At 44.7% G+C, this 17,628-nt stretch overlaps 1 protein-coding gene across 2 annotated transcripts in view; it reads right to left on the minus strand.

Annotated features, from left to right (window-relative positions):
- The window catches only part of CHCHD3 (coiled-coil-helix-coiled-coil-helix domain containing 3), a 162,655-nt gene extending 146,296 nt beyond the window's left edge, over positions 1–16,359 (minus strand). For both annotated transcript variants that reach the window (XM_061346828.1, XM_061346827.1), the window contains exons 1-2: positions 16,190–16,359; positions 14,181–14,265 (exon numbers count right to left, since the gene is read on the minus strand). In XM_061346828.1, the coding sequence (XP_061202812.1) occupies positions 14,181–14,265; positions 16,190–16,273 (169 nt within the window). In that variant the 5' untranslated portion in view covers positions 16,274–16,359. The remainder of the gene's footprint in view (positions 1–14,180; positions 14,266–16,189) is intronic.
- Between the last annotated feature and the right edge of the window lie 1,269 nt (positions 16,360–17,628).

Raw genomic sequence — 17,628 nt, forward strand, 5'->3', positions numbered from 1 at the left:
ATTGCACAGGCCTGCACTCCCAAATGGGACTCTCCCTGCTAACAAGGCTACATAAACAGCCAATTCTGATGTTGTTCATCCACCACCATTATCTTTAAGGAGGATTCTCCTGCTGAGATTGCACACTATCAGTGCTCCTGAAAAGTCCATTTTACCCAATTACAGCTCTGGATTGCAACTGCTTTGGACAGGAATAAGAAGATTCCTAAAGATACTCATCACTCTCAATCTGAAAGCCCACCTGGTGAGGGTATTCCACATACCTTCCCATTGGAGGTAATACAGGCTCAGAGGAGCTAGCTGTAAGCACTGAATTTTAATGTCAAATGCCATGTGCCAACTGTTTCTGGGGTGGGGAGCCGTGCTTTTACACAAAGCATAGGGAATGAGTCTTGCTTCTAATGAGTGACTGGATGGGATAAGCTAACAGGAATAGGTAACAAGATGAGGAATAATGTTGCTTTCTGATACAGTACAAATGACTGCACTACATGCCAACAAAGCATGCCAAGGAACAGCAGCACAAACACTAGCTTCAGGGCCTGCCAAAATCTAGTCTGGCCTATCTGCAGGTATTGCCCCAAAACATCTCCTCCCTTCTCATTGACACAAGCTCTCCCAAATCCCACAGCTTCATTGATGGCTTAAGGCAGGTTGGACAGGGCTTGAAGCAGATCCAGGAAGGAGCCTCCCCCATCCAGTCTGAACACATCCTTTTGGAGAGATACAGTTCTGTGAGTGCAACAGTCTTACTGTCCCTGTAAAGCACATTGCAAAGTGCATTGTGGGATGTGTCAGTAGTTACTTTCACTTCACAAATCAGTTCAATAGGATGAAGATAACCTGTGATAAATAACGCTGGTCAGGGAGGGCTGTAACAGTATTGCTGTCACCAACCCATTTGCAAGTTATCAGAAAAAAGTAAATGAATTATCCTACACAAATGTGCCTTTAATTTGGATAAAGTTGGTTTAGAACTCGGAAAGTTATTCTGGGAAAGAGGGAAGAGAAAAACAAATTACATAAGAGGCCATAATGCAACAATACTGTGAAAAAACAAGCAGTGGATGCCTGTTTTGACAGGTAAAGGTTAATGAAAGGAAAGACAAAAGTGTTTCACCCAGAGATAACACACATCAATACATCTGCTGACCCCATTAACCACACTTCACAGCAGTTGGAGTTGCATGGAAAGATAAAGTATAATTCCGGATTTCTACATTGTCCATTTAAAGCAACCCAAAAACTTAGCCCTAATTTTAAACACAGCAAAAATTTTCCAGTAGAAGCTGAATATTCGGCAAAAAATAAGGGTAACCATCCCCAGATCAAGTCATTTTATTTATCAATGACATGGGCACTGCAACTCTGCACAGAGTCTGACAGCAACCACTTCACCTCCAACTAGGTACAAAAAAGCCAGCAGTGACAAATAAGTGGATCTTTAACAGCTGTTGTGGTGCATTCAAACCTAATCTCCTGGATATTCAAGTTCTAACAACAGGCTGATACATGGATGTTTTGTAACAGTGCAGAGAAAACAGTAATTCCAGAATTAGTTTATTCAGCTCAGATGCAAACTACAGCACACTCAGTCTCATCACTGCGGAGTGGAGGAGGATACACAGAAAAGCATTTACACAGGGTTTGCAACAAGGTGATGCAGATGAGACGCACTAACTTAGGGAAGTGCAGAAGAACCCTGAAGTACTTTCTTATGCCTTGTGGATAATGATTCCAGTTTCCTACATCACATACAGCAGCATGTTTATTCTAGAGAACCTTCTGGAATTCAAGCATTAGTAACAAAGCAACATACATGTTAAGCTCTTAAGTCTGAAGAAAAACAGGCCGGGGGGGACCTGATAGCTCCCTGCAACTGCCTGACAGGAGGATGGAGCCAGGAGGGGCTGGGCTCTGCTCCCAAGGAACAAGGGATGGGACAAGAGGAAATGGCCTCAAGCTGCACCAGGGCAGGTTTAGATGGAGCTGAGGAACAATTCCTGCCCCAGAGGGTGCTCAGGCATTGGAACAGGCTGCCCAGGGCAGGGCTGCAGTCACCGTCCCTGCAAGTGTTCACACAGCGTGGAGAAGAGGCCTCAGTGCCATGGGTTAGGGGTGGCCTTGGCACTGCTGGGAAGGGTTGGGCTGGATGAGCTTAAAGGGCTTTTCCAAACTACTTGATACACGGTAGAACACAAGAAGTCAGATTAGAAGTAGCCAATGTGCACATTTCAAATACATGCACCACAAAGTTGTCATTTGTTTAACATCTTCGTCGCTGACATGGACAGTGGGATTGAGTGCGCCCTCAGCAAGTTTGCCAATGACACCAAGCTGTGTGGTTGGGTTAATACCTTCCTGGAGGGAAGGAATGCCATCCAGAGGGACCTTGACACACTTGTGAGGTGGGCTGATGCCAACCTCATGAAGTTTAACCATGCCAAGTGCAAGGTCCTACACCTGGGTGGGAGCAATCCCAGGCACAGCTACAGGCTGGGCAGAGAAGAAATTCAGAGCAGCCCAAGGAGAAGGACTTGGGGGGGCTGGTGGATGAGAAAATGAACATGAGCCGGCTTCAGTGTGCGCTTGCAGCCCAGAAAGCAACCGTATCCTGGGCTGCATCAAAAGGAGCGTGACCAGCAGGTCGAAGGAGGTGATCCTGCCCCTTTACTCTGCTCTTGTGAGACCTCACCTGGAGTATTGTGTGCAGTTCTGGTGTCCTCAACATAAAAAGGACATGGAACTGTTGGAACAAGTCCAGAGGAGGCCAGAAGGTCAATCAGGGGACTGGAGCTCCTCCTATATGAAGGCAGGCTGTGAAAGTTGGGGCTGTTGAGCCTGGAGAAGAGAAGGCTGTGTGGAAACCTGTTCATTAGGGATTGTTGTGATAGGACAAGAGGTAATGGGTTAAAACTAAAACAGGAGAAGTTGAGATTGGATATAAGGAGGAAATTCTTTCCTGTGGGGGTGCTGAAGTGATAGAATGAGTTACTTAACGAAGCTGTGAATGCGCCATCCCTGGCAGTGTTCAAGGCCAGGTTGGACAGAGCCTTGGGTGACATGGTTTAGTGTGAGGTGTCCCTGCCCATGGCAGGGGGTTGGAACTTGATGATCTTAAGGTCCTTTCCAACCCTAACTATTCTATGATTCTATGAACCTAAGGGCACCTGCACTCCTTCAGAGCAAAGACAATTCTGTTGAGGAAAATGAAGGGGACTTACAAGGCAATGTAACACATCTTCCTCCAGCTCCAACAAAAGTGGCTTTATATTTAACTATCAGCAAACAACTACCATTTTGTCAACTTCAAAATGTGGCAGCTTGAGTATTTGCAGCCCAATATTTAGCACTTCATTACTCCTTGTAATGCCAACTGAAAACTGTGCACAAGATGAAGCTCATGTTTATGACTATTTTCACAAATCAGAAATTACATAAAGGACAACTGCCAAAATGTTTAAAATTTTAACAACCACCAGAATCTAACACCTACATTTTTAATAACAGGTAATGAGAGCTGCTAAAAGCCACAACTTTTTCTCATGACTGGTCTCCAAATTGGTGTAATACTCCTACTGGATCCACCCCTGACAGCTTTTTAGTGTTGTATGTTGTTCGCAGTAAAACAAGAGACTACAGAAGGATGTAACAAGTAGCCAAGACTTAATCCAATTCCAGTCTAAGAATAAACTTCCTTGACTAGACACCAAGTAGCACACAAAAGAGCCAGTCGCATCTCCAACACCAGCATATAAAGTCAAGAATTCAGTTAAGAAGTACAGGGAAAAAACAGACTGTTCTAGGGGCAAGAGGTCAGGGATGAAAATCCTGCAGAGGAAAAGTAATCTGACTGTCAGCAGAGATGGTTCCAGTTACCCAGAAGTACAGGGTTTGCTTTATCTTTGAGTAAAGCATTCTCTCGTCTCTTGCAAATGACAGAGCAGACCAAAAGGAGCCAGTGGGTTCTGCAATGTCTTCATTGACAGAGATACAGGAGACCATTCCTTACTCAAAACCTAGTTGACAGAGTAATGTGATAACCAGTGCTGCTTCTCCAAATACTAGTTTCCTTCAAATGCTGTTTAGCATTGAAGCCCCTCTTCTATATAATCACTGCCTTTATTAATACTTTATACCAATTTCTGCAGATAATACTCTTTCTCCCTAAATCTCATAGTACTCAACATCACATCACCCTGTTAAGAAATACATCGGGAATAATTGAGTCCTTTCATGTCAGGATAAACTGCCTCCTGCTCACCAAAAAATAAAGAGGAAAATCAAAACTTCAAGCATCTTGAACAGGCCAAGGGGAATGGCTTGAACCTGCCCGAGGGGAGACTGAGATGAGCTCTTAGGCAGAAGCTCTTCCCTGTGAGGGTGCTGAGGCGCTGGCACAGGGTGCCCAGAGAAGCTGTGGCTGCCCCATCTCCGGCAGTGTTCAAGGCCAGGTTGGACACAGGGGCTTGGAGCAAGCTGCTCCAGTGGAAGGGGTCCCTGCCCGTGGCAGAGGTTGGAACTGGAGGAGCTTTAAGGTCCCTTCCAACCCAAACCAGTCTGGGATTCTGTGAACACCTCGACTCACCTCTTTCTCTAACAAAGCTCCGGAAATGAAAGAGAAACAGAAGCCTTTCACAGGATGAACCCCCATATCTCACCCCAGCCTCAATGACTGACTTAGATTAAATGCTTATTTTTCAGATGCTTAACATGAAATGAAATTAAGCACAGTTAGTCAAGTGAAAAATTATAATCAGATAAACTGGCTTCATGAAGCATTTGTGGAGGTACACAACAAACAAAAGCAAAAGGAAGAAATAACAGCCTTTCTCTTGTTTAAACTTCCAAAACCAGGCTGTATATCTAAGAACTGCCACTTTCTGTCTGGTGTTCCCCAAAACTTCAGTAATCCATCTCAACGTGAGGTTGTTGGAAATCAAGGAATTCAATATACATCCGAACCAGTGCGAGGAGTAAATTGTAGCTGAATTCAGCTACTGAAAGAAGCAGCTAAAACTGCATGCATTCTGATCCCCTGAGGCAGAGGAAAAGACTCCTCTAAATGGTTACCTCCTGTTTAACTAAAAAACAACTAGTACAAAGCTTTCAAGAAGCAGCACTATACAATATACTTAACCTGCCTCATCTGACAAGTGATGAAGAGCTTTAGTAACACTTTACTGCAGCCTGGAGATGAAAGAAAAAAAGGAAAAAGAAACAAAGCTTTTCTTTTCATCTTAATGTGATAAATCAGACATTTAAAGTATGCTTTAATATCACACTGAAGATTCTCTACCTGGTAAATAAATTGTGATGGAAAGAAAAGCAGCATTTACTATTAAAAGCAGGAGGGTTTATTACTTGGAGGGCTGCTTGTCATGTTGAAGGAACATTATATCTAACAAGTGGTATTCTTAAATAACACAAAGAAAATAAATGCATTTAAGCCCCCCTCCTACTTCATGTCAGTGGAGAGAGGATTTGTCTAAGAATATATTCACTATAAAACCAGACAGGATGCTGTATAAGAAAAAGACAATTCCCTTGTTATCAAGACTAACAGTGGTGAAAGCAAACAGTTCAGATTTAGTCATTGGGTTTACTTCATTAAAATTATCAATACTTCTGATGTTGTTCTTTAAGATAGCAAAAGCATTCAAGCTGCACCAAATGACTTCTGAGTCCTTTAAATTACAAACGCTTTTATCTTGGCAGCTATCTGGTCTTTTTGACCTCTAATCCCAGGAAGGTCTCTGAAGGACAAAGGAGGAATAACTGGGGTTTATCCTGGTGCTCAGACACAGCACAGACAAAAGAAGTCAAAGGCTGGAATTGCAAGAGAAAATATTACATAGTTCAATGCTTTGTGGTGGCAATCTTCAGCACATTTCACGCTCAGTAGATACCAAGGACTTGAGCACATATGAACCACGATTCCTGTAGGAACATACATGAGAGATTTATAACAAAGACTACAACAAATATATCTCCAACAGGCATCATAGAATCACAGAATGGTTTGGGTTGGAAAAGACCTTAAGATCATCCAGTTCCAACCCCTGCCATGGGCAGGGACACCTTCCACTAGAGCAGGTTGCTCCAAGCCCCTGTGTCCAACCTGGCCTTGAACACTGCCAGGGATGGGGCAGCCACAGCTTCTCTGGGCACCCTGTGCCAGTGCCTCAGCACCCTCACAGGGAAGAACTTTTTTATGTCTAACCTGAACTTCCCCTGTTTCAATTTGAATCCATCATCCCTTGTCCCATCACTACAGTCCCTGATGAAGAGTCCCTCTCCAGCATCCTTGTAGCCCCCTTCAGACACTGGAAGCTGCTCTGAGGTCTCCACGCAGTTCTCTCCTCCAGGCTGAACAGCCCCAGTGTTCTCAGCCTGTCATCATCTTCTGCCAAATTCTTATTTCTAATGGACAGCGTAACTGAAACAAAAATATTTAGAGGGAAAAGAAGCAGCACATTGCCAGGGCAAATTTTAAGACTAGATTTAAAAAGAAAGAACACCAAAACTCAGAAAACAAACTCCAGCACACTGTCTTTCCAGGAGTCTGCCCTCAGACACTGGATGAACTCCAGCTGCATTCTCAAGTTCAGCCCATTGGAATAATCTCCCCAGGGAAATGATGGGTTCCCCAACATTGGACACTGTTAAGATTTAGCTGGACAGGGTGCTGGGACATCTAGTCTAGGTCATGCTTTACCTCAAAAGGTTTTATTAGGTGATCCTTGAGGTCCCTTCCAACCCGGAATTCTATGATTCTATAAATCCCTTACTGCACTGAGTTTTGGTTTCACAAGCATCTTTGCATCTTTGTACCGTTTGTGCACACATGGTCCACAATCTCTTTTCCCAGGTTTATTTCCTCCTCTGTTTTTAGAGACAGTTTCCCTACCTCTCTTACTGCCACACTAGAACTTAATTGAAGAACCACATATCAGCCCCAACAGCTGTTTTGAACGTGATTTTCTGCCGGCTACTAGAAGAGGATGTTTTAGCATGCACAGATCTTGTGCTTCCCCATCCAAAAGCAGGTTGTTCTGACTTCTAACTCACAAGCCATTTCTAAGCACTTTGGATATGCTTGTTATAGTAGCTACAACAAAAACTGCTTTATATGTGTACCACACAACTACTCCTAAAGATTTTTAGAGCTAACATCTGCACTCAGTAAACCCTTAATAGAGCACATGCAGCCTTAAGCAGAATAGCATGAAATTTCATTTCACCAAACCCACTAGAGACCCAAAAGCACACAATGTGCAGTACACAAGAATTACCTGTTTCTAAGAACATCTAGAACCAAAAATGACACTTCTAAATGAACGCCCATTGAAAGAGAAATTCTGACTCTCTGCAAAAAGCCACTCGGAGAGAACAATTGGGAGAAGAAAAAGACTATTAAAGAAGCTGTCATTACAGTGGCTCTACCTCAGCCCCAGATGTAGTTACTTATGCATTGAGTAAAACAGGACCTGATACAGAGTGCTGCTTTTTTAGATTTCATTTGGAATATCACAATTTCTCTACCAGTTCTAAAATGAGAACCTTGAAATTAATCAAATGCCCCCCTAATACATGACAATATAGATAACAATATTTATCAGAGAGAGCGGTTTTCTCCCTTATCCTCATATGGGGGGGAAACCAAACAAAACACAACTCAATCCCACAAGCTCTATTTGCAGAGCCTTTGCAAACCTTTATTTGTTGCTTTAGTTCCCTTTAAAACACTAACAGTAAATAAAGCAGGAGCAGAAGGAGAGAGTGGGGTGGGAATCAATTACTGCAATTCTGGCCTCAGATGCCTCCCACACATGGGCCACTTTCTTTATGCAAAGTTGAGCATCATCATTGCATTACCAAGAAAGAGGGAGGAAAAAAAGAGAGGGACAGGGAGACCTCTTCTAACCCACCCTTCCAACTGCATGATCAAACCTGAACCACATCTAGATCATGTCAAACTCCAGGTTAACATGAATATAAATGTAATTTCTTGAAACACATTTAGGTGGGTGTATTTCATGCAGCTCATTACCGTACTGAGACAGGAGTATTTCAGGGGGATGGCTGTTACTTAGCTGTTATCACTGATTTACCTGCAGTTTTTTGTTTAGATGAAAGAAAAGTTAATCCTTTTTTGAACAGCATAAAATATCATTTCAGTATTAGGGGAAAAACATTTTCATTCTAGTCTATGGATTAGTCTGGTCACCTGGAAAAGGCTCCTTAAGGGGAGACTTTAGAGCAGCTCCAATGCCTAAAGGGGCTACAAGAAACTGGAGACGAGCTTTGGACAAGGGCCTGTAGGGACAGGCCAAGGGGAATGAATGAACCTGCCAGAGGGGAGACTGAGCTGAGCTCTTAGGCAGAAGCTCTTCCCTGTGAGGGTGCTGAGGTGCTGGCACAGGGTGCCCAGAGAAGCTGTGGCTGCCCCATCCCTGGCAGTGTTCAAGGCCAGGTTGGACACAGGGGCTTGGAGCAAGCTGCTCTAGTGGAAGGGGTCCCTGCCCGTGGCAGGGGGTTAGAACGGGATGAGTGTTAAGGTCCCTCCTAGCCCAGACCTTCCTGTGATTCTGCATCACTGGACACTAAGTCACTATAGGAACAGACATGATCAGCCAGCCACAAGGTTAGTTGCAACATCAAACTACAGCTGTAAACACATGACATCTGCATGAGAAGTTCCAACACCTTTTGGCATTCGGTCTTGTTCTGCCTTTAGACATTTGTTAAAGGGCTGCTGTTCCAAGAACATCTCATCACTTGAAACAGAACTAAAGCAGGAGCCCAAAGGTACAGTCTTGATGACATCTTGAAGACAAGACTTCAGAGAAGAATTGAAACACTACCGAATTGGACAAAGGTTGGGAATACAGTGAGGGAGCACCTCAGGCACATCCAGGCTTGCACTCGCACCTTGAAGTTCTGTTCACAAGCATGATGTGAGTTCATAAGGTTCTACATGTTCTCATACAACTACATATCTCTTCCATGGTTCATCCAAGTCTTAAAACCATTAAATTAGGGCTTTTTGCCTATTTTAATATTCTCCTTCTGTCTGCCCAACCCTCTGTTAATCACACCCCATCTCCCCAATGAGGTTACTACTGTAGTTTAAGGATGCAGAGTGAACTGAGCTCTTCCACAGCCCTGAACTCCACACTTCTATGAATTAAAAGCAAAAACAGATAAACTGCATTATTTGCCAGTTTCCCCTTCTAATTTCAGCACCATTTTACAATGACATACCCAGCCACCTGAAAGCCCTCACAGAACACTTGCATGTCACACAGACAGTGAGAACTTTAATTTATGCAATACTTGCTTCATCTCCTATGAATAATTCCACCTTCCCTATACTCCTGCAAGCTGGTGACATGAATGTCAGGCTCAAGTAAAGATTTGCTGTTGCAGTGACAGCACTGAAAGTTTGGCATCTTTAGCAGACTGTGAGTAATAAGATGTTTCACCTTTTGATAATAAGGTACTTCAATCAATAGTGAACCTTTAACCCAAAGAATATCAAGACACATCACTGAAAATAGAAGTTAACTCCAAGTAACTCAGAACTAAGTGGCACTCAGCAAGCCACAGGAGAGCAGGAGTGAGCCCTGCAACATCATGAATGCAGGAATAACTCTTCCTCTGTGTGCCCCTGTATTATACCACAGACTCATAGAATGGTTTAGGGTAGAAAGGATCTTAAGATCATCCAGTCCCAACCCCTGCCACAGGCAGGGACACCTTCCACTAGAGCAGGTTGCTCCAAGCCCCTGTGTCCAACCTGGCCTTGAATGGTCCTTGATGAGGTTCCTGTTGGCTCATTCCTCCAGCCAGCCTAGGTCACTCTGGAGAGCAGCCCTGCCCTCAAATGTACTGGCTTAATCTCCCTAATTTGTGGTCATCTGCACTGAAGAGGATGTGCTCCATCTACCTCCTCCTCCTCCAGGACATTGATAGAGCTGCTACACAGGACAAACTCCTTCAGACCACCATATGATACCAGCCTCCACGTACAGTATGACCCATTAGACACACCCTGACCACCCAAACAGGGTTTTTTTTAAACCCAATTTGTCATCCAGGTATGTTCAAACTGCAACATCCTAAGCTGGATAAACAAATATTGGGAGAGCCAGTGTTAAATACCTTGATGAGGCAGAGGTAGATGACATTTACTGCTCTCCGCTCATCCACAAATCCACCCATGTTGTGGTCTCCCTTTGCTTCCATCTCCTGCTTGGCCTCATTTTTTACACTGAGGCTCTACCATGGTTAACCAGACCAGCCTCCCAATGTATCTACTGATTTCCTGAATACTGGAATGGACTGTTCTTGCACTGGGAAAAGGTTGTCCTTAAGGACCTCACCTTTCCCGAGCTTATCCCTCTGAGCTGCCTCCTGTGGGATCCCACCAACATGCTCTCTTCAGAAGCAGAAGCTTGCTCTCCTACAGTTAGTTACATCAGGGCTGCATCTCCAGAACCCAGTGCTTCAAATACTCATTCCTCTACACCTGAACAATACTTCCTTATAGATTTTCAACTGATCTACCATACTGTAAGCCCCTGAAGCTCCACCAAAAGACAGAGACACCAACACAACAGGCATCATTCCAAGTGAATGAATAAAGTTCAGAAACACATTTTTCCCCCACTGTAAGCATGCAAAGTCTAACTCAGCTCCTGAGGACGCAGCAGCAGTGCTCATTTTATTACCCACCCACCCAATACACCGTATTTTATGACATGGTCCTCCACTAACTGGTTTTGTGAGGACAGTATAATAAAAATAACAAATAAAGCAGTTAAACAAAAACTACAAGAGAGAAAAACCCTCTGTGGTCTCAGCGTAAACTGCCTCTGCAAAGGGAAAATGGTTGTCTGAGCTGCAGAGATTCTTGATAATTTGAGTATTTGTTCTCCTTTTTCAGCTATACACCGAGCTAAAATGAATAAAATCATTCCCTTCCCCTTTAGGTATCAGACACACTCAGAGAGAAAAAGACCTAAAACAAGTCTCGTTGTCTGAGCAAATGACTTCCCATCAATATTGCTTTAGGAATTCGAGACATACTTTAAAGATTTTTACACTTATTAAATATTTTAGTGCATTTAATATTACTCACAAGTCAGAAAATGATGTAAGCGAGCTGGGATGCCTTAAGACATAGTGTTTAGATGTCAGATTTCACTGCAAGTGTATGTAATTTCATTTTCCGACCCCAAACTGAAGTCAATAAATTCATCATCTATTGGCAAGCAACAAGACCCATGTTCTTTTCATGTAATTTAATGCATTATTCCTCCACCAAAAGCTGTCAAAGGCTTGACTTAAAGAAAGGGCTGGTTTTAATAGCTCAAATGTTTCTCCCTCTAGATAAATCTTCATAGAAAAGTGTTATTTGTCTACAATGTATAAAGATATAAAAGCATGGAAACCAACTGCCTGGCCAGAGCCAACCTCCAAACATCACCAACTGGGGACAACTCTCTCGAGAAGCAGTGAGTGATCTGCCCTGTCACAGGAACAAGCCACTGTCATGTGGCAGGGGGGTTGGAATTTGATCTTAAGGTCCTTTCCAACCCTAATTATTCTATGATTCTATGTAAGTCATAGGAGAGGAAGAGCTGTCTGGTGAGATGTCTCTCATTAACATAGTATCATACAATGTTTCTAGTTGTAAAGGACCTAAGAAAGGATCACCCAGTTCCAAACCCCCTGCCATGGGGAGGGACACCTCACATTAAATCATGTCACCCAAAGCTCTGTCCAACCTGGCTTTGAACACTGCCAGGGATGGAACATTTAGCACTTCTTTGGGCAACCTCCACCAGGGCCTTACCACCCTCACAGTAAGCAACTTAGTTATATCTAATCTGAACTACCCCTGTTTCACCTTGAACCCATCACCCCTTGTCCTATCACTACAGTCCCTAATGAAGAGCCTCTCTCCAGCATCTTTGTAGCCCCCTTCAGACACTGGAAGCTGCTCTGAGGTCTCCATGCAGTCTCTCTTCTCCAGGCTCAACAGTCCCAACTTTCTCAGCCTGTCTCCATACAGGAGGTGCTCCAGTCCCTGATCATCCTCATGGCCTCCTCTGGACTTGCTCCAACAGCTCCATGTCCTTCTGATGCTGAGGACACCAGAATTGCACACAGTGCTGCAAGTGGAGTCTCCAAAGAGCTAAGTAGAAGGGCAGGATCAACAGTGCAAGCAGCTTTACCAAGAAACCAAGAAGAACCACCTGTGTCACAGAAAAGACCCCCAGATTTGGGATCCACCCCCAAAACCATCAACCGAGTAGTTCAGTATTAAGTGATCAGAGCACTTGCTTTGAAGCAAGTGCCCTTCCTGTCATGACACCTCATGAGCCAAACACTCTGAAAAGGCAGATGTAGATATAAAAGAAACAAACAGGTTGGACTGTTTTTCCAGAACCAAAAAAATTAAACAGCTTGTAATTCCTCATCACAAATCATTCAGTGAAAGAGTAATGCACGGTATGGGAACATGTAGTTAACTATAATTTAATCCTCTTACATACAAATCATTTTAGCAACTGAGGTATAACATTGATTATACTTTCCTGGGGAAATACAAGCACTTCACCTAAATCACTAGTTCTTAAAGCAAAAATATGCATAAGGTTTCCCAACCTTGCAAAGCCATCAAGTGATTCATTAAACTTTTCAATACATAAAACTCAAAAACATGAAAAAAAAAAAGAGCACTATTTCCAACACAAAGAGAAACAAAATTAAGGAGCAAGATACATACATGTGAATTAGCAAAGAATTACTGGTTATTACAGCCTTCACCTCCAGCCACCATGTCCCAGAAACAGATGCCTATGCACAAGACCACTTCCCTACCTCAAGTTTAAGGATGTAAAAGCAACAAGCACCTTTAAAGTAGGCAGGATGTGCAAGTATTATTGCATATAAATCATAGAATGGTTTGGATTGGAAGGGACCTTAAAGCTCCTCCAGTTCCAACCCCTGCCATGGGCAGGGACACCTTCCACTAGAGCAGCTTGCTCCAAGCCCCTGTGTCCAACCTGGCCTTGAACACTGCCAGGGATGGGGCAGCCACAGCTTCTCTGGGCACCCTGTGCCAGCGCCTCAGCACCCTCACAGGGAAGAGCTTCTGCCTAAGAGCTCAGCTCAGTCTCCCCTGTTCTGTCAGGTTCAAGCCATTCCCCTTGGCCTGTCCCTTACGGCCCTTGTCCCAAGCCCCTCTCCAGCTTTCCTGCAGCCCCTTTAGGCACTGGAGCTGCTCTAAGGTCTCCCCTTCAGGAGCCTTCTCTTCTCCAGGCTGCCCCAGCCCAGCTCTCTCAGCCTGGCTCCAGAGCAGAGCTGCTCCAGCCCTCGCAGCATCTTTGTTTCCAATCAGTGTTGGCTTTGGGAGGATTTTTTTTGTAAGCATCAAGGCAAAAGCCCATTAAGGAACACTGAGAGCATTAATATTTCTGAAGCACTGATAAGAAGCCCTACTTGAACCTTGCAGCTTCACAATCAACAACCATAAATCACTCTGATCACTCAGATATGCTCTGATCTCTGCCATTCATTTTTACTCTTTTAGTAGTTACAATGTGTTCATTGTGATGAAGTATTTCAAATTAGAGTAGTGGGTGCCTGGCACAAATCCATGTCATGCATTTGAACAGGCCTCAATAATGATGTATAAAGAGTTAAAAAATCCATCATCTCAATCCATCTCTGTATAAACTGTATGCGACTTTCCACTACCTCATGGTAGGAAAATAGGATATTGTAATGTTTGCTTAAGTCTATTTCAACAGAAGCTCAATACACTAAAATTCAGCGTTAAGAAAGAATTATCACTTCAAAACTCAACAGGTATTTACAATTAGTATTTGCTTTTCCTGGTTTGTTTTTTTTTATAAGTCTTTAGCAATGGATAATAGAAAGAAAACCAAGTAGAAAACCAAGTCTAACAGGCACTGTGTTTTACACTTCAATGTCAAGAAGAAAAAAAAGACTAATTTAACTCCTCTAAAAACCTACAGACTACTTCAAAAGGAGATAAGCCAAAAAAGTTAATGTCAAAAATCATCTCTTTGAGTCACTACAACGCTCTGAAAGGCACATTTGATTTTCTTCCTCACATCAAAACCAGAAAACCATAGGTATACCTGCACCTGATGATCGGTTCTGAGACTGCGGCCTCCCACTGGGTGAAGAAGGTTCCTTCATACGATCAATGACACTGTCAGAGAGCTGCAAAACATAACCCAAAACAGAGTCAGGCTGCATCTGCTCCTTGATCCTCATTCCCCTTCTCTTTCCCCCCACAAAATGAAGTACAACTTCAAAAGGAGCACATAAAGCTCCAGAACTACGTATGACAGATGCTAAAATTCTATGCACAATGCAAAATAAACTATTTCACTTCATTTGCAGAGTGACCAGCACCTCTGAGTGCAAACAGTTTCACTGAACAAGATGATTTTGGCTCTCACAGAACACAAGAAACTGATACAACAGAACATAGGACACAAGGAACAGTAAAGGCAATGGGCACCTTTGACACGATGCTGGTAATGATTCAGCCTTTTGCCTGTCACAGTGATTCTGCTGACAGTTAAACCTCACACTGTGCAGTTGCATTTAACCCTGGAGGAACTTCACCCTGATAAAGCCCTCAAAAACCTTTTACAACACAAGTGGTCACAGCAAGTCACTATGTCCATTCTCATGTTGCCACATGCATGCACAAATGCACTGCCCAAAACTAAGCAGAATCAGAGTAAGAGCAATGTCCAGTTTCATATGCGTTGTAGTTCATGGGTAAAATTAACAGAAGGTAAAGAAATAACAACATGAAGGCTTCTGTTTTCCAACTCAGAACTTGCTGTTGGTTTCCCCCAGCACCAACTCTACCAAAATACCCTTTTATTGCCCATGAGAATTAATTTTAATGAGGAAATTCTTTATTAAACCTACAGCATGATGCCCCTCACTGGCAGAAATCCGTGTGACTATTGGGCTACAACCTCCCATCTAACACAGCCTAAATGCACAAGTGCAAATGTTCTTCAGTGTAAGCTTTCTTAACCCAACCCTTAAAACTCTCAAGTTAACTTCACAGCTAGTTTTAAGCATGTAAACAGTTGTGTACATCCCACTTTTGGCTGCTTTATTGATTAACAGTAGTTATTTAAAGCAGCTACATGAGCCTAGTATACATGATGTCATTCAGGTTTTACTCAAGGGATAGCTTACAAGAATTCCCAGAGTCCTTCCCAGTATATGTCAGAGTAGCTGAACTGTGCTGTGAGCACTGATATTCCTGTCACCTATTAGCCCAAGAGCATTAAATGACCAGAACAAATCTTAGGATACTGAAAGAGGCAGCAGTGACCATTCTGCAACACTACTCTCTACAAACAGCAATCAAAGGTAACTTATTATCACTGCTGGTATGAATTACAGTGCCTTTCATTGAAAAGCTTCCAAGCTGCAAGACTGAGTGTGCCACAAGCTGCCTCCTGGTATTGACAGATCCTTGGGTGACATGGGTTAGTGGGAGGTGTCCCTGCCCATGGCAGGGGGGTTGGAACTGGATGATCTTAAGGTCTTTTCCAACCCTAACTATTCTATGGTTCTATGATATTGTAGGCACAGCATCCCATAAACAGATAAAAGATGGGAATGCTCCTGCAGGTACACAGGAAGTGGCTACACGGCGTGTCCCAGAGCAGAATATGGGAGAGGGAGGAGCTGTCACATGTAGAGGTCAGGGAAAGACAAAATAAGGTCTTTCAGTTACACATGCCTCCTGTAACCGTCTGCCGCCCGTCTTCGGTAACGCGGCTGCGGACAAGGCTCTCCTACCGCAGCTCCCTAAGCACAGTGGGCTTTTTGCCATGACAGACGCCCCGAGAGTGCCCCTGAGCGCTTCGGCTGCCCTAAAACACCCAACCCAAGAGGCGGTCAGGAGTGGAAGTCCCTGCGGGAGAGGGAATGGAAACAGGGGAAGGGAACCGCGAGGTGTGAAGGGACGAGGCTGCAGGTACAGGAGCCAGCAGCGCTGAAGCGGCAAGAACCAAGAGAGGGACCAAGGAGGCCGAGCTCGGGGGCCGGGGGAACCAGGCCCCGAGTTCCCCTTGAGAGCCCCTGCCCGGGGGAGCCCCGCTCTCACCCTCACGCCCTTCACCACCGTGATGTTCTCATTCTCATCCGCCTCGAAGGTGACGCGCCGGGTGCTGCTCCCACTGCCGCCCATCTTCGCCCGGCGACACCAGGCCGCGGACACGGGCGGCCCCAAGGAGACTCACCGTCCCCGCTGCCAGGATACCCACCAACAACACCAACCCTTATTGGTCCGAAGCTCGCCTCGCCCCACCCTCCCCCCGAAGAAGGCTGCTTTCTATTGGCTGAAGGGCTGTAGCCATGGAAACCGAGCACCCCCGCTGAAGAGCGCCGAGGTCCCCGAAAGGGAGCGGAAACTTTTTCGCGTGAACTTGACGCGAGTTCGGACTACAACTCCCATGATGCTTCGCGGCAGGGGGCGGGGTTGGGCGGCTGCTCACCCGCGCGAAGACCTCTGGGTACTGTAGTCCTCGCCTCGTGATCCGTCCGAGGCACAGCCCCGCTTTGAAGCGGCTTTTGAGTTCCTCTGCCCTGCTCTGCGGGTCCCGCTGAGCTCCTGCCCTGTCTCAGTGGGGTCAATGGCACCGTGTGGGGTGAGTGCCCCAGGTTTCTGCTGGAGCTCAAGGGCCTCAGCTGTGCCTCATAGGATCCCAGACTGGTTTGGGTAGGAAGGGACCTTAAAGCTCATCCAGTTCCAACCCGTTCCACGGGCAGGGACACCTTCCACTAGAGCAGCTTGCTCCAAGCCCTGTCAAACCTGGCCTTGAATGCTTTTCCACACAGAGTGTAAAGTTCCCATTAGCATAGCCACTTAGGGCATGTAATTTTATTTCCAAGAGATATATAATGTTAATAACATATAATACATTTTCTTTTCAGGCTATAGCATCAATTGCATCTGGATCTGGCTGTTCTGTGAGTCAAATCCTCGCTGCAGATCCCATGGCCTGTCTCAATGATTCTATGATTCTATAAGTGCGTGCTGGAAAAATGTCTGAAAGCAGAAAAAGGTGTTCTTTAGTGTATAATGTTAGGAAAAAGGATTGCATTCCGGATGCCAGTGGTGTCAGGCACATCTCTGAATTTCTCTAGTCTAAGAATAAGGCTAGAAATATCTTTATACACCTGGAATATTGAATATTATTGCTCAACACCTGCCTGACAGGAGGATGGAGCCAGGAGGGGCTGGGCTCTGCTCCCAAGGAACAAGGGATGGGACAAGAGGAAACGGCTTCAAGCTGCACCAGGGCAGGTTTAGATGGAGCTGAGGAACAATTCCTGCCCCAGAGGGTGCTCAGGCATTGGAACAGGCTGCCCAGGGCAGGGCTGCAGTCACCGTCCCTGCAAGTGTTCACACAGCGTGGAGATGAGGCCTCAGTGCCATGGGTTAGGGGTGGCCTTGGCAGTGCCTGGAAAGGTTGGACTGGATGAGCTTAAAGGGCTTTTCCAACCTGGCTGATTCCATGATTCAATGAATACATGCTGTTC

This window comes from Neopsephotus bourkii, unplaced genomic scaffold, assembly GCF_033783945.1.
Source record: "Neopsephotus bourkii isolate Nb327-2 ecotype Australia unplaced genomic scaffold, CSIRO-AGI_Nbou_v1 NB_281, whole genome shotgun sequence".
NCBI lineage: Eukaryota > Metazoa > Chordata > Aves > Psittaciformes > Psittacidae > Neopsephotus > Neopsephotus bourkii.